Source organism: the organism of the source record quoted next, unplaced genomic scaffold (genome assembly GCF_019419815.1).
Source record: "Pyrus x bretschneideri cultivar Hongxiangsu unplaced genomic scaffold, Pyrus_bretschneideri_v1 Contig74, whole genome shotgun sequence".
Lineage (NCBI taxonomy): Eukaryota > Viridiplantae > Streptophyta > Magnoliopsida > Rosales > Rosaceae > Pyrus > Pyrus x bretschneideri.
Genome location: NW_025999814.1, coordinates 152,733 through 178,350, shown reverse-complemented (window position 1 = coordinate 178,350; position 25,618 = coordinate 152,733). Strand labels below are relative to the sequence as shown.

At 38.3% G+C, this 25,618-nt stretch overlaps 4 protein-coding genes across 5 annotated transcripts; all 4 read left to right on the top strand.

Moving 5' to 3' along the window:
• Positions 1–55: 55 nt before the first annotated feature.
• Positions 56–7,690, top strand: LOC103950353 (GPI ethanolamine phosphate transferase 3). 2 transcript variants are annotated; one of them, XM_048574692.1, is made up of 21 exons: positions 57–482; positions 568–602; positions 693–814; positions 1,072–1,161; positions 1,290–1,409; positions 1,511–1,594; positions 1,759–1,836; positions 2,292–2,417; positions 2,500–2,589; positions 2,977–3,012; positions 3,089–3,144; positions 3,894–4,038; positions 4,151–4,595; positions 4,707–4,798; positions 4,968–5,517; positions 5,736–5,871; positions 6,063–6,104; positions 6,262–6,418; positions 6,535–6,618; positions 6,704–6,858; positions 6,957–7,690. In XM_048574692.1, exons 1-20 carry the CDS (start codon positions 226–228, stop codon positions 6,845–6,847), a joined length of 2,889 nt encoding a protein of 962 aa, XP_048430649.1. In that variant the 5' UTR covers positions 57–225; the 3' UTR covers positions 6,848–6,858; positions 6,957–7,690. The 2 variants fall into 2 exon arrangements, with proteins under 2 accessions (XP_048430650.1, XP_048430649.1); XM_048574693.1 differs by lacking the exons at positions 6,535–6,618; positions 6,704–6,858; positions 6,957–7,690 and having other exon boundaries at positions 56–482; positions 6,063–6,115; positions 6,262–6,403.
• A 73-nt stretch (positions 7,691–7,763) lies between these two features.
• On the top strand, positions 7,764–10,954 carry LOC103950430 (protein NRT1/ PTR FAMILY 4.5-like). The gene is made up of 6 exons (XM_048574702.1): positions 7,764–7,949; positions 8,520–8,610; positions 8,764–8,981; positions 9,172–9,594; positions 9,694–9,818; positions 10,042–10,954. Exons 1-6 carry the CDS (start codon positions 7,764–7,766, stop codon positions 10,952–10,954), a joined length of 1,956 nt encoding a protein of 651 aa, XP_048430659.1.
• Positions 10,955–12,370: 1,416 nt separating this feature from the next.
• On the top strand, positions 12,371–16,355 carry LOC103950351 (pectin acetylesterase 10). Its single transcript, XM_009361546.3, has 12 exons — positions 12,371–12,975; positions 13,316–13,398; positions 13,695–13,824; positions 13,945–14,018; positions 14,653–14,739; positions 14,816–14,940; positions 15,029–15,089; positions 15,272–15,325; positions 15,408–15,485; positions 15,621–15,726; positions 15,846–15,991; positions 16,122–16,355. The coding sequence occupies exons 1-12, from the start codon at positions 12,738–12,740 to the stop codon at positions 16,227–16,229; spliced, it is 1,290 nt and encodes a 429-aa protein (XP_009359821.2). The 5' UTR covers positions 12,371–12,737; the 3' UTR covers positions 16,230–16,355.
• Positions 16,356–20,884: 4,529 nt separating this feature from the next.
• LOC103950350 (titin) lies at positions 20,885–23,796 on the top strand. Its single transcript, XM_009361545.3, has 2 exons — positions 20,885–21,080; positions 21,940–23,796. Exons 1-2 carry the CDS (start codon positions 21,036–21,038, stop codon positions 23,524–23,526), a joined length of 1,632 nt encoding a protein of 543 aa, XP_009359820.2. The 5' UTR covers positions 20,885–21,035; the 3' UTR covers positions 23,527–23,796.
• Positions 23,797–25,618: the final 1,822 nt, after the last annotated feature.

Below are 25,618 nucleotides of genomic sequence, written 5' to 3'. Positions count from 1 at the left end.
TCGAATTTGACAGTTTTCACTATCAATAAAGAAAAGAATATCAGTAAGAACATTTAATTATTGGAAACTAAATCAGAACATGTCAAAGGAAAAACAGAGAGTTGAAAATTGAAAGCCCGCTGAATCAAACGCCATCAACGCGCGGCAATCACTGCCCTTAAATACAAGATCTCACAAGAAACCCAGAAACCAGCGACCCTTTCTTCTTCCTGCAATTCTTGCAAGATGGGTAAAGGAATATGGATTCACTGGGCGATCATGGCGCTTCACGTCGTCGCCATTCTCTTATTCACCAGAGGTTTTCTTCTCACCCGGACGGAGCTTCCCTTTTACAGCAACTGCTCCGACGCTTCCCAATCGCCTTGCTCATACTCCGTTCCAGAAACCCAGAACCGGAATGACACCGTTGAGCCGAATCAGCAGCGTTGCTGGAGCAAGCCTGCTGTTGGGCGGCTTGTAATCATCGTTTTCGACGCTCTCAGGTAAACCCCGTTTCAAATTTATCAAATTTATCGAAGAAAATCATGTGGGCAATCTCAGTTTTGTTAATCTCTTTGTTTTTCTCAGGTTTGATTTTGTAGCTCCGAGTACTTTCTTTCAGGGTTAGCATTCTCAATTCTCACTCCATTAGTCATTGCCTGCAATGCGATTGCGATTGTAAAGTCGAGTGCTTGATAAATGTTATGTTGCAGAATTGAAGCCATGGATGAACAAATTACAGCTTATACAAGACCTGGCAGCTAGAAATGCATCGTCTGCTCGGATTTTCAAAGCCATAGCTGATCCGCCCACGACGAGTTTGCAGCGTTTGAAGGTTAGCTTTTTCGCTTGCTTGTTCTAAATTGTAATGTTAGCTTCAAGATGGTTGCTTTGCACAATGCCTCGTGCACCACTTTAAGCTTATCCTTTCATGGATTATGATTTGCTGTTCCATGCTTTTAGTTTGCGTTTCTAGGGTAAAGCAATGCATGCTTTGATATTTCGAATTTGGTGAATTAGAGCCTGTTTGCAGGCCTCGTGCCAAGGATGGATGTTAACTTTATCAATTGCTTCCCTTGCAATGTTTTTTAGGGCTTGACAACTGGTGGATTGCCGACTTTTATTGATGTTGGGAACAGCTTTGGTGCTCCGGCTATAGTTGAAGATAACTTGATACATCAGGTTGCTCTCTCCCCCTCCCATGATTTTACTTGGCATAATTTCTTGTGTTGAATAGTAATTTTTTTTTTTTGTTTTCAATTTGTAGAACTTCTTATTGTTGTCAATCTGAAACGTGGACCTACTTGCAGTTGGCTAAAAATGGAAAGCGAGTTGTGATGATGGGTGATGATACATGGACGCAGTTGTTTCCTCATCACTTTGAAAAATCTTTTCCTTACCCCTCTTTTAATGTTAGAGATCTTGATACGGTATGCCTTACAAAAAAATTCCAAATTTTTTAACCTTCCTTGAATTCAGTCATATTGTTGAATATGATCATGGCTAGAAGTAATTTGTCTTTCTGTTCCAGGTGGACAACGGATGCATTGACCACCTTCTTCCATTCTTGTACCAAGAAGATTGGGATGTTCTTATCGCACACTTTCTTGGAGTGGTACAGTTTGTTTGCTTACTTTTTGCAGTGATAAATAGATTTGGATATTTTGTTTCCAATTGTATACACCTGCTCTAAGGGCTTCATACAAGAAGCAGATTATGTTCTTCTAATGAAAGCTGTGTATAATTTATTTATTTATTTTAAATTTTCTCATTGCTCAGGATCATGCTGGGCACATATTTGGGGTTGATTCTGTGCAAATGATAGAAAAGTTGGAGCAATATAACAATGTCTTGCTGGTAAGTCCTCAAACTCACATATGAAAATTGCTCTTAGCAAGTATTCTTCATTGGACGCTTTGCTTCCATGGATTCCTAATTCTTGTTTACTTGCTAGTTGGCTGTTACTTGGCTCCCTGTGATAAATTACCCAGTTTTTATGATATCTTTTATGTGTTTTTTTCGCTTTTCTTCCATGATAAGCAATGAAAGTATAATTTTGAAGCCCAAACACGTGGGGATTTTTATTGAAATTATGATTCTCCCTCAACTTTCTGAATTTGGTTCCTTTTCGTTCCAACCTTTGGGTCATTTTTTCAAAATATTGAATAGTTTTAGCCTTTTAGGAACTTACATTTTGCTGCTTGGTGCCCTTACTACGCCTTGTTCACCTAATAATGTGCTATAGCCTATAGGTCTAGCCTTTTTATCTATCCTTCCCTAATTTCCTCAACAAACTGATCAGTTTGCTTTAGAAAGTAGTTGAAGCACTGGAGAGGCAGTCTGCGCCAGGGGGCATACATGAGAATACTCTTCTACTTGTGATGGGCGATCATGGTCAGACTGTGAATGGAGATCATGGTGGAGGAAGTGCTGAAGAGGTACGTATCAAAACATGTTTTTCTTAATGCTTATTTATTTTTTATTTTGTTTTACTCGTGCTAATAATAAAACACAATGCAGGTTGAGACATCCATGTTTGCTGTGAGCTTTAAGAATCCTCCATCTCCCATACCATTAGAGTGTGATACTTCATCTTGTGAACTAGACTTGGTACTGCCTCTCCCCCAAAGTACAACAGAAATTTTCTACCTACGAATGAGTTGCTCCCTTTGCTATTCTTCTCTTATACTTTATGGAGGCTCAAGATTGATTTCGTTGAAAATGAAAAAGAAAAACATTCAAAATGGTTGGACAATTAAATAATTTAAATTTTCAAAAACTAATTTTGCCTATTACTTAAAGGGATTGATGAAACTTGCTTAGATTGGTCATAAAACTAATTTGTCTTTCAGACTCTCCATAGGGTATGAGTCCTATTAGCCTTAAGAGAATTTTAAAGAAGAAAATCTCTTTGTTCAAATGGCATTTTTAATTAGGTTTTTATGAGTCATAAATTAATTTTTTGTTCTGATTAAAGTATTTATTGTTTGGCTTCAGGATGGGAGGAATATATGTGCCAGTTCCTTCCAGCAGGTAAGAATGGGTTAATATATTTGTTCTTTTGTCTTACTTGCCAATCACCCATCCTTAGTCAAGTCACTCTCTGCAGCTTGACTTTGCAGTGACAATATCAGCGCTTCTTGGTATCCCCTTTCCTTTTGGAAGGTGTAGTGTAAGCATCCTGTCAGTTTAAGTTTCGCCATTATGATTGTCATTACTTATTGATTTTATTGATCATTACATGACTACCTCGGCTTCTTATTTTTTCCTACACTATATTATACCATGGGCAAGCCAATACTTTCGATTAAAAATGAAATGAAACATTCAATGGCCATGAAGTCAACATTCGTTTCCTTTATTTGAGCCAGTGCTTACTGCTTATATATGGACAACATTTTACCAGGTTGCTCATTTCCAGACCAAAAATAAAAAAATAAATAAAAGACTGTAAGGCAATCTATTGGATGAAGCTGTCACTGTAGTTAACCTATTGAGACCCTGTTAATATGCAAAATGTCATACAAACTGGGTTGTTGTTTATATCTTTGTGAGAGGTCTAATGATCCCGCATTTGGATTATATGGGTTTGGTTTGCATTGTTTTCATGGTACTCAGTTTGTGAGAGCATTGCACACTGCAAATCTATCCTCTTTCTGTCCAGTTGACAATGTCTGGTGATCCTTCACAAAGCGTAACTTGCTTGAAAATGTGATTTCTAATATATGGCGTCTAATATTTGTTCCAGTTTCCATATCCTGAACGTATGTTGGCTTCCTTCATTTCTGAATTCTTTTATGTAGAAATCACAATAATCAATGTCCAATGGATTGTTCACCTCTATACCACGGTGTCATTACTTTAGCTTTTTGTTGTTCAAGGAATTATATCACTTATATTTGTTTTATTTTCAGTATTGGGCGAGTTAATCCTCAGCTATACGCTTTAGGTGCTGGAACATGGAATTTTGAAGATAGTGTGGGCAATTCCCAAAGTCATTCAAAGTTGGAACAATGGATGCTGAATTATGCCAATGTACTCTGCACCAATTCTTGGCAGGTATTACTCTAGCAGTTTATATTATGTCAATGTACTTCATCAATTCTTGGATGAAAAATTTAACCCTCGTGTATCATTTATCTGAAATAACTGTTGGATTCTTCGTGTTCAGGTAAAAAGATATATAGATATTTATTCAGCTTCATCAGTTATTGGATTTTCCCACGAAGACTTGTTACACATAGCAGACATGTATGCTAAAGCAGAAGAGAAATGGTCACATACTACAAAGAAATTGCTGTCACATGAAAAGGAAAGCCAGAATGAATTATTGCCCACTCTTAAGAGGCAAATTGATTTGTATTCTGATTTCCTGGCAAGTGTTGCTGAACTTGCACGCTCCAAATGGACCGAGTTTAATTTAAAGATGATGGGTGCTGGACTTGGCATTATGTTGATGTCACTTCTTATGCATTTTATTGCAATTAAGAAAGTGAAAGAGCAATATGGTTTTTCTTTTACTTCATCTGGAGATTCTGGGATATCCTTTGGTTTAATTTTTTCTTGTTTTATGGTGGTGATGCGTGCATGCAGCTTCCTCTCGAATAGTTTTATCTGTAAGTAATAATTACTGCTCAGTTATATATGGATGCACATAATCCGTGGTTAATGCTCATGTTGGCAAAGTAACTTTTTCTCTTTTTCTTTATTGTCAATCTTGAGATCAGTGGAAGAAGGAAAAGCTGCATGCTTTCTTTTGGCCACGACTGGACTGATTAAGATGCGATATTCAATCATGAAGAAGAAGATGATTTTAGAAGTAAGTAGTTGTTTACCTCCAGTTTCTTTTACTGCGCCCCACCCAAGACCCTAATTCTTATTAATCATTTTTTGTGGACCTACTGTTACAAGTTTGTGATTTCATTTCTGATAGAACAAGATCAAATGTTGTTACCTGTAATGATCATTTTTCACTGATGTAAGTGCAGGCATTTGTTTTCCTTCTTCTGATCACCATTTGCAGATTTACTATTGAAGTTGGAATGTCAAAGCAGGCTCCTAGTTCTGAAATTATTAATGCATATCCTTCATGGATGCTCAGGATCACTTCAGGGTTTCCAGTTTGGAATATTCTCGCTGGAGTTTTACCAGTAGTTGCCCTGATTCTATTGGCAATCTTGCTGCGCAAGGCTATTACTGGAAGCTCTTCTGAGGGGATTTGGAAGTATATTGTCATAGGAACTAATATAAGTTATATACTAATAGCAGTGCATTGGGCTTCAGAAAGTAACATATTGAATCTGGACGAGGTGCTTAAAGGCAATGGAAGAAATAACCTTCCTCGACTGATATATGCCATTGGATTTGGACAGTTGTTTTTACTGGCATTTAATCAGTTTTTCAATAGGGGGAAATCCTCAGATTGCAGCAAAGTCTTATATATTAAAACAGTGGCCATGTTTTCTGCCTGGAGCTCAACAGTCATTCTTCTGTTGGGAAAGCAGGGGCCCTGGATTGCTTTAGCATTCCTTATTGGAGGTGCGTGTTTTAGTTATTTATAGTTTTGGTGCTTTATTTTTCTACTGAATGATATTGTTTTGGCCAATAAAATTCACCTTTTAGCCCTGCTTTGAATACATGGTCAGTCGTAGAAGTTGTTGCATTGGAGATAAACCATGTTAGGTTTTATAAAATGATTTGTGCTCTTGTTCTCAAAGTTTTGGTACATGTAATAATTCTGTTTTGACTTTTGCCAGGTTATTGCATAATGAGGCTGGATAACATAGAACTGGATGCCAAAGATGGAGGCAGTTGGAATACGTCGCTTGATCCCGTCCCTGTAACTCAATGGAGCCTTTTTGCTGTGTGCCTGTTTTTCTGCACTGGTCATTGGTTTGTTGCTTGTTTCCTACTTTGGGTTTCATGTTTTCTGATTCTCTTGTCAGCACATTTTGTGTTAGTTTTTATAATCCTTTTGGTTTGGTCCCTACAAAAAGAGTTGAATTTTGTATATTATATTTGAATTGTTTTCTTCATTTTTTGCCCTCTTTATGTTTCATAACCCAAAACAAACTTTCCTTCAGGTGTGCTTTTGATGGCCTCCGATACGGCGCTGCATTTATTGGGTGAGTCACAGGTATCCGATAAGTATTTTTTGAAAGCTAAAGAATTCAGTAGTGATGATCTCCCACTTTTGCCTTTGTTAGTGGTCAATGGTCATAGTGTGGGAGTTATATCCATTGCCCTGTGGATTAGATTATTAAAACCCTGTATTATTTTCAGGTTCGATGAGTTCGTCCTAGGTCCCCAAGCAATCCTCCTTACAATGGACACATTTGGTTTTTCTCTCATCCTTCCAATATTTGGACTTCCGTTTCTTGTTGCACGCATGGGTCAGACCGAGAAAGGGAAGAAATTCATGCTCACGCGACTATCTCTAGTAAGTTTATTGGCTTGCATATAGATCATATGTTTGCCACTGAAATAAGCTTTATCTTTACAAAAGGGACTCCTTAAGTAAGATCACGAGTGAGTCGATTATTGTTCATGTTTTAGGTGTATATGATTTATGGGGTCATCACGGCCACTTTGGTCACAGCCACTATAATATGCGTTGCAATGCATAGGCGGCATCTAATGGTAACGTCATTCTAACACGAATCTCTCTTCTTTTCATGATAATTTTTTCCCATGATATGCTCATAGCCACATGTTTACCTTGCAGGTATGGGGTTTATTTGCTCCTAAGTTTGTTTTCGATGTGGCTGGTCTTATCCTCACGGACATACTTGTTTGTGTGGCGTCACATTACTATTTCAGTCAAGTAGAAGATGATGATGCTCTACAAGACCCGTTCAGCGAAAAATAGAAACCATACATGTAATCAACTGAAATTTTTTGTCCACGTTTATTGATTGATTATTGTAGCAATTCATTTGAGATACCAAATGGATAGTCGTATTCGTTTATTTAAACAGGAATACTATTTGAGCTGTATCTGCTGCTGTTCATGCTCAAACACGACCGGACTTGAGCGTGCACAAGCAATGGTCGTCGAACCTGCCTAACCCGTTTTCCTTACGATGTGGATTGTACAATAAGTTATCGATAGCTCGTGATCTAACTGAAAATGATGGAAAAATACAAAGGTGATGTCTAGCTGGGAAGTGAATGCAATGAGCTTGTAAGAAGTTTGGAGGGAACAGATTGGAAGATCCGCTTGTAAACTCGGACATGTGGAGTGCAAGGGGAGTTAAATGTTGACGTTTTTGTAGGGTAGCTATGGTCTTCCACTGTAAAGGCCACCAAAAGCATCTAATGCACCTCCTGGCCGTAACTTAGCAGCCAGAATCTCACACCCCCGAATAAGACTAAGCGAAGGCTCGGGTTCCAGTTGGAACTGCCTCTAGTATGACAAAAAGAACGCTTTTGTGTAACCCAAAACGCCTTCGGTGCCGCCAGCTGGATTGCTTCTCTAGGAAGCTCTTATGTTCATAAGTATTTTTGTAAGAATTGCTCTTATGATAAATACGTTTAAATTTTTATTAGCTTGATAAAGATTGAACCTGGCAGGTGCTTCTCCAAAAAGCGCTTCTATGAGCTAGAAGCACTTTTAAGTCCAAATGCAGTTTAGAATCACCTTTAGCTGTTGGACAAAGCTTTTGAATTTTTTCAAAAAGCACTTTCAAATGCAGTTTACATTAACGCACTTTTAACAAAAACGCTTATGAACATAAGTGCTCGCTTGGAAATTAAATTATGGGCATAAATAACTTAGATTATAGATGGCTGTCAGAGCGACAATGATTGAGAATACTTGTGTTGGATTGGATCTCTCACGGCCGGTCCGTCGGCTTCTGGCGTTGCTAGGCGTTGGCATTTGGGATCTGGGAGTTGAAACTTGGAATGCCCACTGTTTTTGTATGCTTCCCACAATTAGGATGCCACTGGCACTGGCATTGGACATGATGGCGTAACATTTTATGCTCTCTTAACAACACACCTAATCATAATTATATGTGTGCGTGTGCGTGTGCGTGTGTGTGTATATATATATATATATATATATATATGCACTTGCAACCTCCTTCACCCCTAACACCTGTAGGAGTCCCTCTCTCCTTACTCTTCTCCCAAAAGTCTCTAACCACCCTTTTCTTTAACAAAGGAACTCTCTATCATCCTTGGCTATGGTAACTACTGAGGCGAAAACATCTCTGCTCATAAACGTTTTTGGTGGAAGTCTTTAAATTGGTTTTATAAAAAATTTCAAGTGTTTCTGAAAATGTTTCAGAAACAAATTACCCAAAAAAATGCTTTTGAACCTAATAACATTTGACTTTTTCTCTAAAAAGTTCTTTAACCCTTCTAAAAGCATTTGTTTAATGGACTGTGCATTTAAAGTGTCATGCCTTGCTCATTCAACTTTAGCATTTTACACAAAAGAACAAAAGAAAATCAAATTAAACATGCATGGTTGTTCATTAGAGCTACTACATTTTGTATGTCATTTTCTCATATTAGTTGGTTATACTTTGTAGGGGTTGGACAATGAACTTGGTGCTAAGGACTTGGCCTATGAGCCCTTGACGAGGAAACAAGGTGGATTCAAGGCCAACTATTTTATCTTTGGTAAGTGATAAGTGCAGCATGACACTTTAATAGAAACGGACTCTACCATTATACGTGGGACCCACTTATATAAAAAATGGTGTCATTTTTACGAAATCACGTTAATTTGAGACAGAAATTTGAGCTCTTGTTGTATGTGTGTTTTGTGTGCAGCAATGATGTTCCTCGATAACATAGGCTTTGTGGCAAACATGGCAAGCCTGGTTTTATACTTCATGTTCGTCATACATTTTGACCTCTCTGGCTCTGCAACCACCACAACAAATTACTTGGGCACTACATTCTTGCTCACCATTGTTGGAGGATTCATCTCTGATGCCTATATGAATCGCCTCAACACGACTCTACTCTTTGGTGTAATCGAGTTGCTGGTAAATCTTGTTTCTTTCCATCCTTCCAGCATACTTAATCCGATTCATCTTAACCGGAAACACAAAAAGAACTACTGTTAATCAATAGGAATCTTTATGTAGGACTTTCCTTTCTTTAGTACAAACAGACTGTCTGTTTCATTGCCGGACTATACTAATCAATACATATATGCTGTGTTTTGACTTCCAGGGATATATGTTGCTCATTATTCAATCCCATTACACAAAACTGCAACCTCTACCTTGTCTGGAATCAACCTGTGTGCATGGCACAAAGGCCCTACTGTTTTACGCTTCGATTTCCTTTGTGGCACTTGGAGGAGGTGGAATCAGAGGAGCAATCCCGGCTTTAGGAGCTGATCAATTCGACTCCAAAGATCCCAATGAGCACAAGCTCATAGCCAGCTTCTTCAATTGGCTTTTGCTTAGCATAACAGTTGGAGCTGTGGTTGGTGTCACATTTGTGGTGTATGTGAGCTTAAGTGTTGGATGGGATATCGGATTTATCATCTCCTTGTCCTGCGCTGCGGTTGGTCTTATCTTTGTTGCATTGGGAAGGCCATATTATCGTGTCCGAGTTCCAGGAGACAGCCCTTTGATTAGAGTTCTAGAGGTCTTTCTCTCCCTTCCTCTCGTGTCTGGTAACTAAAAACAGTGATTAGTAATGCCATTAACAGAGGACTGATTAATTTGAGATGACCCTGTTGTGCAGGTTTTGGTGGTGTCTGTAAAGAACTGGAAGGTGGAGGTACCCCAGAGTTCCGATGAATTGTATGAAATACGTGCTCACGATTCTGCTTCTAAAGCAGAGCTCATCCCCCACAGCAGTCAATTCAGGCAGGTTCCTCAAACCCTTAATTTGTTATCTCCACTTGTTCGCTTTCAATTCTTGCATACAATTGGCATGTACCGTGTTTCTGGCAATAACGGATCATGTGACAGTATGTGACTGATTAGATGTTAGATCGAGTCACTGTTGATAGTTACTTGCTGTTCAAGCAAGCATGCAAACTAAACAAAATATGGCAATGACTGAAAAGTACAACTTTTCTTTGAGCAGATTACTAGACAAGGCAGCCGTTCTTCCCGCAGGCCTGAGCGGAGCAGGAAAATGGAAAGTTTGCACAGTTACGCAGGTGGAAGAAGTGAAGGTTTTGACAAGGATGATGCCTATTCTTCTAAGCACTATCCTCATGAACACATGCTTAGCCCAATTGCAAACCCTTTCAATCCAACAAGGCACCCTCATGAACACGCGCATTGGCGATTTTGATGTCCCATCTGCCTCAATCCCGGTGATTCCTCTATTGTTCATGTCCCTCCTTATTCCCATCTACGAATTTGCCTTTGTTCCCCTCTTGCGCAAAATCACGGGTCACCCCAATGGCATAACCCACCTCCAGAGAGTCGGGGTGGGGCTTGTCCTCTCAGCTATCTCAATGGCCATAGCAGGACTCGTAGAAGTGAAGCGAAAACACGAGATGGTTCACCACAACTACAAAATCAGTCTCTTCTGGCTCTCTTTCCATTACGCGATCTTTGGAATAGCGGACATGTTTACACTTGTGGGGCTGATGGAATTCTTCTACAAGGAAGCTCCCGTCGGCATGCGCTCTCTTTCCACTTCCTTCTCGTGGCTCTCCCTGTCCATTGGCTACTACTTGAGCACGGTTTTTGTTGAGCTTATAAACACCATCACTAGCAAGTTCACTAAGAACAAAATGGGGTGGCTGGAAGGGCGCGACATGAACAAAAGCCACGCGGACTATTTCTATTGGTTCCTTGCGATCCTCAGCGTGGTTAATTTTGGAATTTATGTATGGTGTGCCAAATGGTACAAGTATAAGAATGACATTGCGGTCGACGAGGAAATGTTGCTCAAAGCCGGAGGACCTCAGTCTTTCTCTGCAAGTGGTGTAAGCATTGTGTCCAAGGCAGGAGAGAAGGAAGAAAAACAAAACGGGGCCAAGTGAAAAAATAGGAAGCGAAGTGTATGCCCCAAGTACTAGTACTAGTACTAGTTCCATGCATAGATAAATTTTGAGTTTTGAGTACTAAATGTTACGTGAAATAAAAATGAAAATTCCCAAAAGCCAAAAGCCAAAAGCCCTATAGATGGCAATGTTATGGTATGGATGCATGGACCACAACATCTTGTATTATTTGCAAGTGATCAAATTCTATGTAATTTGGGAATTTCCAATTTGGTGAACTGTATATGAACCTCATATAGTGCCCAATACTATAAGACCAATTTCCCCAACGTATATGCTATAAAAAGGATATATGCTATAAAAAGGTTGTAACTCAAGTGATTATGAGTAGTTAACTTTGTACTTCGATCATGCGTTTGATTTTCCTCACTTTTAACATCACTTGTATAAAAAAACTACAAAAAAAAAGTTGTCATGATAGATGTGGATGCAAGGAAATGAAACTTATCTGCACATGTGATGCTACTGTGACGGTATTTCAAAACCAATCACGCACTGTCATGCGTTTTTACTTTACTAATGCATGATTAACATGAAATAATGCCACGACATTCCAAGCTTATGAAAAGTTCTTCTCGAATGTGGCACATGCAAAAGCATGGTAAGCTTTTAGGATAGAACTCACTATGGGGTGCTGAAGTTGAAATGTGAACTACTAGCATGATAAAGTTGAATATTTGATAAGCATGGGGACACCATGGCCATGCAAAGATACCAAATGAGTGAGGCATAGTGAGAGTGTGGTACAGCTCTCGACTAGGTGTGATTGGCGATCAAATAAAGTGTCGGCTGCCATTCTCACAAGTCAGTCTGGATAAAGGGTTTAGGGTTGCCCTCAAATATCGCTAAACCCCACTCTAAATTTAGAGGCATACATTATTTACTTAAAAAAGAAGTTAATTAGGTCAAGTTAGAATGTCCCTAAAAGCTCTAATTCTATCAATCTTCACTGACTATGGTTTCGACTTTCTCACGTAATATTGACATTACAAGCTCGTTTGAAAGTGATCTTAAAATTACTCAAAGCATTACCACTTAGTATTACGGTTTCTTGATATTTTTTTCACTTATAAGTAAGAGGTTTTAGGTTCGATTATCACCAAAGGGGAATTTGAATCACATTATTGCTAGTTTATTGTAAGGCTAAGCCCACCCCCTCGCCCTTGGTGTAGATAATATCGTTTGTTAAAAAAAAACAAGACTCAAAACATTTTTTGGTGAAAATGTAATTAGAACCAATCATTAGTAAAAATGCAATTAAATCATATAAAAGCACTTAAAGTGCTTTCTAGAAGAAGAAACACATATCTGATGCTTCTTCCATAAAGCATTTCAAGTGCTTTTGAAATCCAAAAACATTTTTTCAAAAAACATTTTCAATCATTTTAAAAAACTTCCAAAACGAGCCCTACATAATTTCAATAATCCATGAAAGAGTTGAAATAACAGTGGAAAGAATGAAGTAATGTAAATTGGCGGGAGCGAGCACCAACATCCCTCCAATTAGGCACTCACAATCATCAATCATTGCATATCTTATTGATTTTCCTCTTCATATTACCCAAGTTGTTCTTCAGCCGCATTCTCTGTGTGTTTCTGTCTCTCTGTCTCCACCTTCTCCTTCTTCAGCTGAATTAGAGTGAAATAAATAAATAAAAAAATAGCTCTGATTTGAACTGTAGTTTTGCAATCATCATTTGGGTTTTTTGTTGTTATTTTCTCAACGCTGTTTTAGCTCTAGTTTCTACCATTTGTATGCGCAATGAGATTTCTGGGGTCAGCCAACATGAAGCTTTTGTGGGTTGTGGGGTTTATGGGGTTACTGTTTTGCAGAAGAACAGATGGAACTTTTATTAGGGAAGTGAATGTCACCCAGGAACAAGACCTGCATTATACAGAGAGTAATGTGTATGGCTATGCAGCTTATGGTTATGGGGTTTTCACCAGACCCTTGATGGTGGGTCTCACTCTCATCAATGGAGCTGCTGCCAAAGGAGCAGGTTCTCTTTTTTCACCCAAAAAAAAAAAGAGGAAAAAAGAGTAGAATTTACATATTACTGTGTTTTTTCAGTGATTCAACTGTTTATCTTGGTGTGCATACCCCTTAATCCTTATGATTCTGTTTGTTTATTAAAGTTTGATTCTTTGTCGAACGATTCGATGGATTCATTGATAGTTGAAAGTAAAATCATCTGTTTCTTAGTTAAATGCTCATGTGGCCAATTCCAGGAAATGCAAGGAAAGGAAGTGATGCCTTGAGTCATATGATTAGTTTTCAAATAATGCATATGCTTGCGCAAAAAGAAGGACTAATCAGATATTCAATATTTCCCTGTGCAGTCTGCTTAGATGGAACATTACCTGCTTACCACATCCACCGCGGATACGGGTCAGGAGCAAACAGTTGGCTCATCCAGTTGGAGGTATGTCATAACTGAAGGAAATTATGACCGGTCATACTAACCGTTGGTACTTCTAGATGGATTTTTCATTCGTAACTGATCACATTAGATTACCATCTAAAGTTCCTCGTTCGGCAAAGATGATTTGCACTTATTTTCCTTTTATATGTGTCTAAAGGAGGTATAGGAAATAGATCTTAGGAAGGAACTTATCAGATGCCGAATAGTCCTTCCTTGGTTAAACTTGTTTTATTGAGTGGCTTACCTGTAACATGTTAGGAGCTAAACTTCTTTGGTTAAACTTCTTTTATTGACAGGGAGGAGGATGGTGTGATACAATCAGAAATTGTGTCTATCGTAAGAAAACTCGTCGTGGTTCATCAGCATATATGGAGAAGCAGATACCGTTTTCCGGGATATTGAGCAACAAGGCTGGAGAAAACCCTGGTAAGTTATATATCTGGCTGCGTCCTTTATTTCTATACACATAAAGCACTACTTGTCCTACATTTTCTTTCTGCAGTAACTGGTAGTCTGACATTCTGGATGCAAAACAAACAATTGCAGACTTTTACAACTGGAACAGAGTTAAGGTTCGATATTGTGATGGTGCATCTTTCAGCGGTGACAGTCAAAATGAGGTCAGTTTGCTTAATTTCCAAACTCCAGAGGTATTAACTCAAATTTGATAAAGTTGCTGTATTACAGTGGTTGTGATGTAACAGGTTCTTAAGATTTTTGTTGTTAAACAAGTTTTATGCGACCAAAGTTCGAAGAAAGCATCATTCTTATAGATGTAATGTACAGAGAGAAAAAATTGCAGATGTGAGTTAGGCTAGTTGGTTAGTGTGGTGTGCATGTCGTCTTGCACTCAAGTTTGTATTCGCCTCCCGGTTAATTTGATTAGTTCAGAAAATTCTCTTTTCAATCATGTTTTTTCTCACTGCTTAAGGCCATGTGGTTGTAAGCCTTCCTCTTATATTTTTCCTTGAACATGTCACACTGCTACTGTTCTTTCAAAAGAATTTTCCACATTTAATTATGGATGACAAAGAATTTTACGCAGGATTTCTTGATCATGTCCTCAATTAGTATGGTCATTTCCATCTTACAAATGAACTAATTTCTTGTTCTACCACTAATGCATGTATTGTTTTCTGGTTTAGCTTAATTACATTTTCATTATTTGTATACCGCTAACACTCTGGAGGAAATTCTTTTAGCTTCATCACTTATGAGTTATGACCGAAAAATTATGGCTTATTTGGTTCTCAGGCTGCCCAATTGCATTTTCGAGGGCAACGTATCTGGAAAGCTGCTATGGAAGACTTGATGTCAAAGGGAATGCGCTACGCTAATCAGGTTATTATTAATTTTTCGGAGATGATATAATTTTACTCTTGTATTAGCATTATACACTTTACTGTTGGATTTCTAGGCTCTTCTTTCTGGATGTTCTGCTGGTGGTGTTGCAACTGTACTCCACTGCGATGGATTTCGTGGAATGTTTCCCGCAACTACTAAAGTCAAGTGCCTCAGCGATGGTGGATTGTTTCTTGACGCGTAAGTATCCTTTCTTCAACAAATTTTGGCATGCCCGATACCTTTTGGTTCTTAGTCAGATAAATAACCATGTTATCTGAAATTGCAGAATTGATGTATCTGGTAGGCGCACTTTGAGAAGTATGTTTAGAAGAGTGGTTAGCCTACAGGTATATTACAATTTAAACTTTGATGTGGTTAGCCTACAAGCATGTGGATTGAAGCTTCTATGATTAACACACCGAAGACGTGCAATTTTTCATTGATCTGTGAACTCCTAAAATTTGTTCTGCTCGTTTGAACTTTGATGTGGGGAACATTTTAAGATCATGTAGATACAATTATTTTGCAGGGGGTGCAAAAGAATCTCCCACGGAGTTGTACCATTCGCCTCAACCCGACTTTGGTAATCGCCTCAACCCAATTTTAGAATGAGGCTTCCCTTCTGTTTTTTGTCTTGATTATTAACTTCGTCGTTCAAATTTCAGTGCTTTTTCCCCCAGCACTTAATTGCAACTGTCAAGACTCCCCTTTTTCTGGTCAATGCAGCTTATGATACATGGCAGGTGCGTTCATATATAATTTCTCATCCTCGCGTTCCTTTCTGATTCATATGGTGAATGAGACCTTATACCTTGCAGTAGAATCGTGATACGCTGACGAGTGAATGATTAATTTAAATGTTATTCTCCTTCAATCAGATCCAGGCCAGTTTAGCTCCACGAACAGCAGACCCTAATGGCCATTGGCATGCATGCACAAACAATAATGCAAATTGTGCTGCATGGCAAATTAAGTTTTTGCAAGGTGACCTCATTAGTTTGATTATGCTTTGTGTTCCAGATGATGATTTAGTTACATGCTCAATGCTTTGTGTTTCGGAACTGAATTCAATCATCTCTTTTCTTTCTTCAACAAATTATTAGGTTTCCGGAATCAGATGCTCAAAGCTGTAAGCGGATTCTCGAGGGCCGGTAAAAATGGTTTGTTCATAAATTCTTGCTTTTCTCATTGCCAGACCGAGAGACAAGACACCTGGTTTTCTCAAAATCCTCCCCTTATTGGAAATAAGGTATGTCCACTTTTCCACTTTAAACTCGGATAAAGAAATAAATATCTATGGATTTGCAGTCGTTTCATTTTCACATTATTTTGTCACACTTGAGTCTGTCTTGATCTCATATGCCATCAATTATCTGCAGGGGATAGCAAAATCAGTCGGAAACTGGTATTTCGATCGGTATAGTATCAGAGCTATTGATTGTCCGTACCCTTGTGACAAGACCTGCCATAATCTGGTGTTTAAGTGAATTTCTGTATTTCATCCCTATTTATGTCTTCTCTCCCCAATTTATATAGCCAAGGGCATGTAATGTAACATGTACCGTTTGAAATGAGTCATTGCTGTGAAGCTCGAAGAGCGATCAGCATGTCCAGGTATCGTTTTTTATAATCCAACATATAAACGGAATAATCTTTGATTAAATTTCAGTTATATATTTTGACAACATCTAGTTGACAAAGATGCGATCAATTTCTCGAATGAAATTCATCCAAAAAATTATTTTTCATGAGAAATACATGGTACAAAGGGAGAAGACAGAAGTTCATCAAAACTTACATACTAGCTGGTTGAGTGTTCATATCAAACTAAGTGATGCACAAATGCCATATGTAGCTGGAGAATCGAAGGCTGTGATTCACATTCATCGGAATTGATCTCTAAAGAATTTCTAAATATATTCACCCATGACTGCCTAAAAGAACTCCTTTATGGTTGTCTGCTCTTACTTAACTGATCCTTGCTTCTGTTCAATACCTTCGCCTACTTTTGGCCTTGTGTTCATAAGAACCTGAAATTGAGACAGAGATTTCAAATTCGACCATTAGAAAGAGTTATACGATTTGTAAACCGCAATGTGGATGTAATACTACTCAACCAACAGTAACAGAAGCCTCACCTTTCGAACCATGGCGTTTTCATTAACAACCGTAGATATCTTCTCTTCCAACTTTAAATTCCTATCCTCCAATTATTTGGCTCTTGATTCCAGATCGTTGACGTAAATCTTCTTCCTCTCCCGGGCTTGTTGAGCAGACACCCTGTTCCTTAGCAGTGTGTAAGTTTGAATACACAAGTTTTGATCAGTTTTAATTAATTGGAAATGGATATTTGTTATGAAATCATGTCAAGCTGCAACCTGATAATGTCACTACACATGATTTCAATGAGCCTTGTAAACTTACTTAAGAACCAAGAAATTTGGACAAATTAGAGATAAATTGAGGTTTTGGGCAATGTCGAACTAAACAAAATTCCAATTCAGCTAATTTCCATTCAAAATTTAACAAGTTTCAATCTGACTGGTAGGTGTAAGCTCGGTCTCTAGCAATCCAATTACGCATAATAGCGAATAAGAGAGTTCAAATCTAACAAAGATGGCCAAAAACAACCGGACATATTGCAGCAAAATCTTTCAAATGCGAGGTAGAACTTGATAAACAATAAACGGAAATTTCCGAGGGAGGGTTTTGGGAGGAAGATTGAATTATGGAAGTAACAACGATTTGGCACATGGACTAGACAAATATTTGTGCATGCATGCAAGTTTTAAGCAAACGTAGCTTGTGTATTGATGCAATGAACTGCATATATAAAAACTACTCCTATGTATAGTAATAGAAGCCATTGATTGATAATATAGGGATTCTGAACCCCTATATTTATTATTGATGGTACCTCTTGAGCCGCCTGTACTCCCTATCGACCGGGTTTCGGCCTCAGCGGCGCTTGGCCGGAAAGCCAGCTCCCAAAATACTATTCTCGCATCATGTTCAACCCCTTGCTGCCTTGCATACTACAGTCCATTTGTTCTTGCATTTCCTACATACTTCTACACTATAGCACATGAAATTGAATGTGGATGCAAGTTGGGCTGCTGCCACTGGTAATGGGCATGCTGGGGTTATAGCAAGAAACGATGATGGCTTGTTTGTGGCGGCGAGAAAGTTGAAGATCAAGGCGCCGCAGCAGAGGCAATGGCAATTTTATACGGCTGCGAACTTGCCAGTTCGATGGGTATGGAAATGATTATTGTTTGGGTCTGACTCGAAGGAAAATCTTTCTTGCTTGTTGGATGCCTCAATAACTGGCAGCTGGGAGGCCTTTCCCAAATTGGTCAAAATCATGCGGCTTGGGGAGTCCTTTCAGGCTTGTTGTTGGTCTTGGGTTCCAAGATCGACCAACATGGCAGCGGACCGGTTGGCATCGAAAAGCAATACGGAGATGAGCGATTCCACTTGAGTTAACCGATCTCCATCTTCGTTGGTTCATGTTCTAAACAATGATGGGTTACCTTATCATTCCTAATTTCTTGTAATCGGTAGTGAAGGGGGCGATGTTTTAGCTTTTGTTGCAACGTCTTTTACCTATGTACCCTCCTTCATTACCTTATTTATGTCTTTATTTTCCTGTTGCTTGCCTCTCTGTGGGCTTCCTTTGTACTCTTGGCTTTTGCTCTATTTTTGCACTCTATTTTTCTCCTCTGCACTTCTTTTTTCTCTTTTTACATTTTTTAGCCTTTGAATGGAATATAAATAATAAGAAAAACGATTGAAGAGAACATATGAATGTAAGAGAAGAAACTAAGAATGTGAAAATCACTTACTGAAGAACATATCCGATTTCAAATGGGCCTAATAAGCATTTTCATGTATCTAATTCTGGGCCTCAATCTTATACTGAGATCCTTAACGAATAATATTATCAATTGGACCGTACTCGTAAGACTTATTGGGCTATTTGGAAAAATTGAAATGAATTTGCAATGGCCCCATGTATGGACAGCCAGAGAAGTTTGTGTTTCAACTATGGGCTTACTTTGAGAGCTAGATCGAGATCTAACTAGGGCAACATGATTCATGAGCATATCGACGCCATGCCAGATTACCAGACTTGGAATTCAGCAAAAATGGAGAAAACTTACCTATCACGTGACCAGATATGAGAGAGAGAGAGAGAGAGGGTATTGAAGTCGTTGCATCTAATTCTTCCTCGCCAACATGGATAACACTAGAGAGAACTTGTCATACAAGTGGAGATAAAAGTTTGTCGAGCATTGAGCGCTGCAAACACAAGAAGATATATCGCGGGTAAGACATCAGATTTTCTTGTGACATTGACCAAACATGTTTGCCAATTGACAGGACAATTGGACAAGAGCCTTTCCAAGTTACCAATTGCAAAGGGGATGAACTTGTTGCGGTATAGCCCCCAAGGAGAGATTTTTCAGTGTGACCAGAATACGAGGTGGTACGACATGTGTCACTATACAAAAAGTGAGATGTGTGTTAAAAAATTAATAACTTAAAAGATAAAATTTCCCATCATTTATATAAAAACATATGGTGTACCATCCGTATTCTGATCACAATGCAAAATTTCTCGCCCACAAGAGCGACTCTCCAAGTCTAAACCCTAAGGTACAGGTTGGTCAATATTAATTAAGAAAAGATTAATCACTTGCATTTCTTTTGGGCAATTGTAAAATGTGGTCATAATATAAGATAGATATGAAGCAATTAAAGGCCAGGAAGGGGGTGGGTGGTCCATGCATTCTAAAATTTGTTGAGAAAACAAAAGGTGCATGGAGTGGGATCTGTCTCTCCACATGCCCCTTGGGTCAGTTCAACGCGGGGTTTCTTGGCCCTACCCGGCTTTCTGTCTATCCCCTTCCTCACTCACACAAGCTTTTGGACTTTGCTTTTATATCCATCCTCTCCTCTCCTCTCCTCTCCTCTCAGTCCTCACTCCCAAACAATAATATGTGCACAAATGTTTTGCTTGTTTTCTTCTCTCATGTCGTATTCAATTTGAGTCGTGGGGGAAAGCACACTCAGATTTTCTTGATTTTATATATTAATCATACTGCAATAATGTTAAATGTGATCAGATTGAATTAACTGATTGCAATCATATCTTTCTCGCTCATTACATGATCAGTCTTGAAATGAAAGAGAACCACATAGTTAGTAATTGAGTAAATACTCCCCAAATCCTCACATTTATTTAGAACGCTAAAACTTGAGTCTTGATCCACTCATTTTCCTCGTTTATTTGGAATACAAAAAATTGAGTCTTATCCATGCATCCATCCATCCATCCATCCCTGAATACAACCAGCTTCATAGTAAGTCGGTTTTGTTTATCTGTTCGTAGCTAGGCTGGCAAGTGGCAAGCCAATTAACAACTTCACATTCTATGTTGCAGAAGAATATTTGGTTGCTTTCAACTCAAAAGATGGTTGTTGATTAACACTTTATCATATATATTATTTAATCTGAAACACTTGAGGTTGATCATTCTCTCTGAAGGCAACTAATTAAAAACATTTGAAAAATAGTACTTTGAGGAGGGGGGTGGGGCGGGGCTTGTGGGTGGGTTGATTGATTGATGATTTTGGTGTAGCACGTTTGTAGATTGGTATTTGGTATGCACGTATGAATCGTTCTTTTAAATATTACAGACACTTTCTTGGTTTATTGCGTGTAGAAGTCATTTTTCTTTATTTGTAAATTACAATTGTCGCATATGTAAAAATAACTCATAAATTCTGATTTTCTTCTATCAGGAGAAATAACGCCTTATATATAAAGAGCCGAACATTTTCTTATAGATACACCTGAAATACCAAATCTAAAAAGGGGATTTGTTCGTGACACCATGTATACATAGAAGAAAGGATGTTGAATATTTGAAATATTACTCCTTTATGAAAGATTATATATGCTTATTTTAAAATTTAAAATTTTAGTACATTGAGGGTGGGAGGAATGAGTTGTCTTTTGGGATTAATGTGGTAATACAATCCCATACTATTAGTAATAACCAATATTAATTTCCCTGCATACATCATACATGCCATGACGAGCTCATATGGCCATCTCTCTGTCAAGTGCTTTTCTAAATATATAGTATACATGCTTTTAATCCTTTCTTCAGTCATTTCCCTTTGCCTCTCTGTTTCTTCAAACTCAAATTCCAAAGCAAAAGCACTCATTGCAAAGGAAAAGCACTTCTCCTTCTTCTTTTTCTTCTTGATTCTCCTCCCATAGCCATGTCTACTGAGGCTGCTGCAGTACCTGTGCCTGCTGATGATCAGGTAAACCTGCTTAAATTCCATAACTTAATTTGCTAGCTCTTTCTTTAATTAGATGTTGTCACCTCCCAATACGGATACCTTGTCACGACTTCACTTCAGTCACAAGCCAGTCCTTTGGATCCCTCAAATGAAAATTCTTGTAGAATCGAGTTCTATGTTTACACAGTTTTGTTTCCGATTCTCTGTGGTTTCAGTTGTTAATTAGCGGTGAAAACATCTTGAACTTTTGCTTTAAAGCTGTATGAAGACCAACACCCTTCCACAACATATAAACATCTATGATTGTATAGTGATATTTGGATGCTTAGGGGTAATAATTATGTGTTTATATATCTAGGGAATTTAGATTCTTTGGTTTATCATTTTTGGCAGTTCAATTGCTCATCATCTTCAACTGATGTAAAATCCACTGGTCTATCTTCACACGTTGTTTTCTCCTTAAGCACCCTTTCTTCGCCTCTTGATTCTCTTTTGATTTATTCAATCTGACAGGTAGTAAAATAGAGAGAAGTTTATGGGGCATGGGGAAAAAGGGGTGCACAAATCACTGCCCTAAATAATATATATATATATATATATATATATATATGTAAGTGTGTGATTCCACTACTAATAATATTGAAAACTTTTGTAATAAAATTTTACACTTAATGTGCTAGTAGTGGTAATATACAAGTTAGAAATAATATTAGCGTGATTTATAGTGGACCGGTGATTTGTCTCTGTGAAATCTTTGACACGAAATTCATCATTAACAAAGGTTGTAGAAACAGTTTTTCTTAGATATGCTTGATGTTGTTTTACCAATCTGTTATTATGATTTAAAATTAATAGCTGAGATCATTTTGAGTTATGGCAGCCAATTGTGGAAAAAGTTCATGAAGAAACACATGAGGTTAAGGAGAGTGACAGTCCTCATCCACCCAAACCTGATGAGAAAAAGGATGCAAAGGAAGATCTTGTAGCAGAGAACTCTGGTTCAGAGGTCTCTACAACCAAGGTTGAAGAAACACCAGTGGATAACAAGAACCAGACCGAGACTCCTGTCGTTGTTGAGGCTGAGAAGGTTGATGATGTTCTGGGCGAAGTAGTCTCGGAAGAGATTGAAAGTTCTGATAAGGAGCCAGGGCAATCGTCCACAAAAGAATCAGCTAGTGAAACAGTTGAAGCAGTTGAAAATGTACCAGTGGAGAAACCAGCAGCTGAGTCAGTTGAAGATAATCCGGTTAAGAAAATAGAAAGTGAAGCAGTTGAGAAAGAAGCAGAGAAGGCAGAAGCCGTTGTAGCAAATGAGAAGTCAGCTGGTGAAAAAGCAGAAGCAGTTGAGAAAGAAGCGGATGAGAAGCTGTCTAGAGAAGAAGCTGAAGAAGTGGATGAGAAAAAGCCAGTGGAGAATGTATCATTTGAGGAAGTTGTGAAGGAAGCAGAGAAGGATGAAACTATTGAAGCAGTTGAGAAAGAAGACAAAAAGACGGAAGCAACTGAAGAAGCAGATGAGCAAAAGCCAGTGGAGAATGTAGCGACTGAAGAAGTTGAGAAAGAAGCAGAGAAGGATCAAACTATCGAGGTAGTTGGGAAAGAACCCGAAAAGACCGAAGCAATTGAAGCATCTGATGAGAAGAAACCAGACATCGAAGCAGTTGAGAAACAGATAGATGATGAGAAGCCAAGGGTTGAAGCTTCTGAAGCTATTACCTCAACCGAAGAAGCTGCTAGTCAGTCGGTGGAGGCGCCTTGTGAAACGCCTCTTGTCAAAGATTCAGACACTGTAAGTGTAGTGGAGGGCAAGCAACATGAACAGCTAAAAGATTTATTAGAGATGGAGAGAAATGTTGAGAAGGAACTCAAGACTGAAGAAAACGCTGCCACTTCTAGCTCTGCCTCAACCATTGAGGAAGCACAAAAAAATGAGAAAGAAGCTGAGAAAGATACTGCAGTTCCTGATGTAAAAAAGCCAGTTGCTGAGAACACCGAAAAAGAAGCAGGCGAAAATGCTGCAGAGAAGGATGAGGAGAAGAAGATTGTGAAAACAGAACAAGAAACTGAAGAGAACGTTGAGAAGACTGATGAAAATGCTGCACAAGTTGCCGATAGAGATTTAGTCGCCGTGAAAGATGTAGCATCGGAGAAAGAAGAAGAGTACACGGACATTAAAGAGAATGACGTTGTTGTTGCGCCTTCTTCTGCCATTGTTGAACCCGAAAGTAAGTTGGAGAAAACCGAAGAAGCGAAAACTGAGACTGCTGCCGAGAGACTTGAGGCCTCCAAAGAGGACGCGAAGCAAGATGTTTCAGTAAAAGCACAAAAGCAGTCAGGTGGGATCATTTCGAAGGTGAAGCAGTCCATTGTGAAGGTGAAGAAAGCGATAATTGGGAAATCTCCAAGCTCAAAAGTGCTTTCCCCGGCACCAGAAGTCAAAGCAGATGAACAAGTCAGTGTCAAGTAGTTCTTTTGGGCAGGAGAAGGATAGTTTTTTATGGATTTTTATTCACTGTGTAGTTGGTTTTTTTGGTGTTTCCCCATGAGGGCAGAGACCATGCGTTTTGCTTTGTGTGGGATTTGCAATGAGTTTTTTTTCTTTATTCTTTTAGTTCTTTGGGCAGGAAAAAGATAGTTTTTATTGATTTTTTTTACTTATGGTTGTTTTGGTGAGTCTTTTGTGTGAAATATAATCGAACGTTATATTTATTTGTATATTACATTTTTAAAGTTGTAATGATTTGTAGCTTACATCTACATTAGTTATAGTCTTTTTTTTTTTTTTTTTTTTTTTTTTGCGTGTGACGAGAAAAAACACATTGTGACATCATATAGTCAATTAAGGAAAATCAAACGATAACCTTAAAGAATTTGTAATCCCCTGAGGAAAACCTCAAGTCATATTAAATAATAATATAAATAACAAAATCAAAGTAAAGATAAAACTATTTTACAAACTACCTCAACCCTTAGCGTGGTTAAGAACCCTAATTGAAAGCAACATACAAAAAATAACAAAACTTTTAAAAATAGCCTCAAAACTCAACATTTTAAACTAATAGACAATATCCTTAAAAGCCGTATATCATAAAAAGTAGCATATTTGACTCTTCTTACTATTCTCTTTAAATTAACGACCTATATTAAAAGAGCAATTTACATGACAAAACTACACCACTGCCGTAAAGTTTGTGACAAAGTCTTCTCATATCAAAGCTTTAGAGCCCAAATTTACAAAAGATCTTGTTTCCAGGCTTACAGTTACACCTGCCAAATTGCTGCTTAATTCTATAATTATTAAAAACATATACAACCTTTCTCTTTGATCACATGTATATAGAACAACTACTTAACCGGGCCACATTGAAAGTAATCCTAAGAGTAGGGTTGTAGATGAGTTAAGCCAAACTGTAAATCACCGACACAAGCTGCTGATAAGTTTTACGAGCCGAGCATATGAAAGTTCAAGTTTGGCTTCTTTCTTTTAGAGCCAAATTAAGCTTAGATTATTTCTTATTTCTTTCACGAACTGAACTTTAACGAGTGAAAGGCGAGCTAAACCCGCAAACTCGAACTATTTCGTGCGGATTTACAACCCTATCCAAAAACACATTGAGCTTTCTTTGTGAATTGGGCTAAAAGCCTAAAATGAGTTCTGCTTGGGCTGACCCCAGGTGAGCTGGCTGCTGAGAACTGCAAATCCATTTTTTCTTTCTTTGGGTCCAAACCTGATTCATGTTTTTTCTTAATGCACTAAACATCAATTTGTTTTCACATTTCCCATTTTACTTGTACGCATTGATCGAGGAGTTTCAAGAATTTAAACATGGGCTGCCACCCCATCTGAGATGAACAAAGGCAAAGTAAACTAAGTTAAAAGCAATAGGATTACATATGCAACCTCTGCCAGTTAGAGGACCAATGTTTCCACTACTATACACTTAAGTTTGAATTTTAAACTTTTAAATTAGAAGAATTCAAAATATATAACGTCCTGTCGTAATTGGGAGGAATAGGAGCGATGATATAGTTGTGATTTGTAGAATAAATCAGGAAAAGGTCTCCTGACAAAGAATATATGCATTAAGAAAACACCACAAAGCAAAGGCTAGAAAAGGGATCGTGTTCGTGCCCCCACTTCAGCGATGCAGTAAGTAAATCAGCCACGGGAAGGAGACATGCGTATGTGGGGTAACTCAACTCAAATAATACCTTGCTATATTTGACCGAGAACGAAAAGGAGGACTAGAAAAAGAAGTGAGATTAACCTCTATGTATATCTAGATTAGTAGGAATTGGGGTGATTAAATGAATAATTAGCAATGACATAAAACACACAGAATACAGCTTGGAATTGGACGAGAGAATAAAGTTGCAAAGAAAAGAGAGGGGTTATTCGGTGCCTCAGTTGCCCATGCATGACCTTTATTGGGTTTATAAATTGTGGGAGCTTAAAGAAGAAAAGAAATGGATAAGAAAATGACATTTTGTAGGTGACTATGGGGGCAGTGGTAATTAGATGTTGGGAGCTTTGGCCAAGGCCAGCTTGGAACAAATTG

Coding starts and splice junctions, on each gene's coding strand:
- LOC103950350 (XM_009361545.3), top strand. CDS start 21,036: ATGTCTACTGAGGCTGCTGCAGTACCTGTGCCTGCTGATGATCAG. Junction 21,081..21,939: donor CTGTGCCTGCTGATGATCAG/GTAAACCTGCTT, acceptor GAGTTATGGCAG/CCAATTGTGGAAAAAGTTCA.
- LOC103950353 (XM_048574692.1), top strand. CDS start 226: ATGGGTAAAGGAATATGGATTCACTGGGCGATCATGGCGCTTCACGTC. Junction 2,418..2,499: donor GTGGAGGAAGTGCTGAAGAG/GTACGTATCAAA, acceptor AACACAATGCAG/GTTGAGACATCCATGTTTGC. Junction 6,419..6,534: donor TGCTCACGCGACTATCTCTA/GTAAGTTTATTG, acceptor TTCATGTTTTAG/GTGTATATGATTTATGGGGT.
- LOC103950351 (XM_009361546.3), top strand. CDS start 12,738: ATGAGATTTCTGGGGTCAGCCAACATGAAGCTTTTGTGGGTTGTGGGG. Junction 13,825..13,944: donor CAAGGCTGGAGAAAACCCTG/GTAAGTTATATA, acceptor AAACAATTGCAG/ACTTTTACAACTGGAACAGA. Junction 15,486..15,620: donor CAGCTTATGATACATGGCAG/GTGCGTTCATAT, acceptor TCCTTCAATCAG/ATCCAGGCCAGTTTAGCTCC.
- LOC103950430 (XM_048574702.1), top strand. CDS start 7,764: ATGGCTGTCAGAGCGACAATGATTGAGAATACTTGTGTTGGATTGGAT. Junction 7,950..8,519: donor CACTGGCATTGGACATGATG/GCGTAACATTTT, acceptor TATACTTTGTAG/GGGTTGGACAATGAACTTGG. Junction 8,611..8,763: donor GGCCAACTATTTTATCTTTG/GTAAGTGATAAG, acceptor TTTTGTGTGCAG/CAATGATGTTCCTCGATAAC.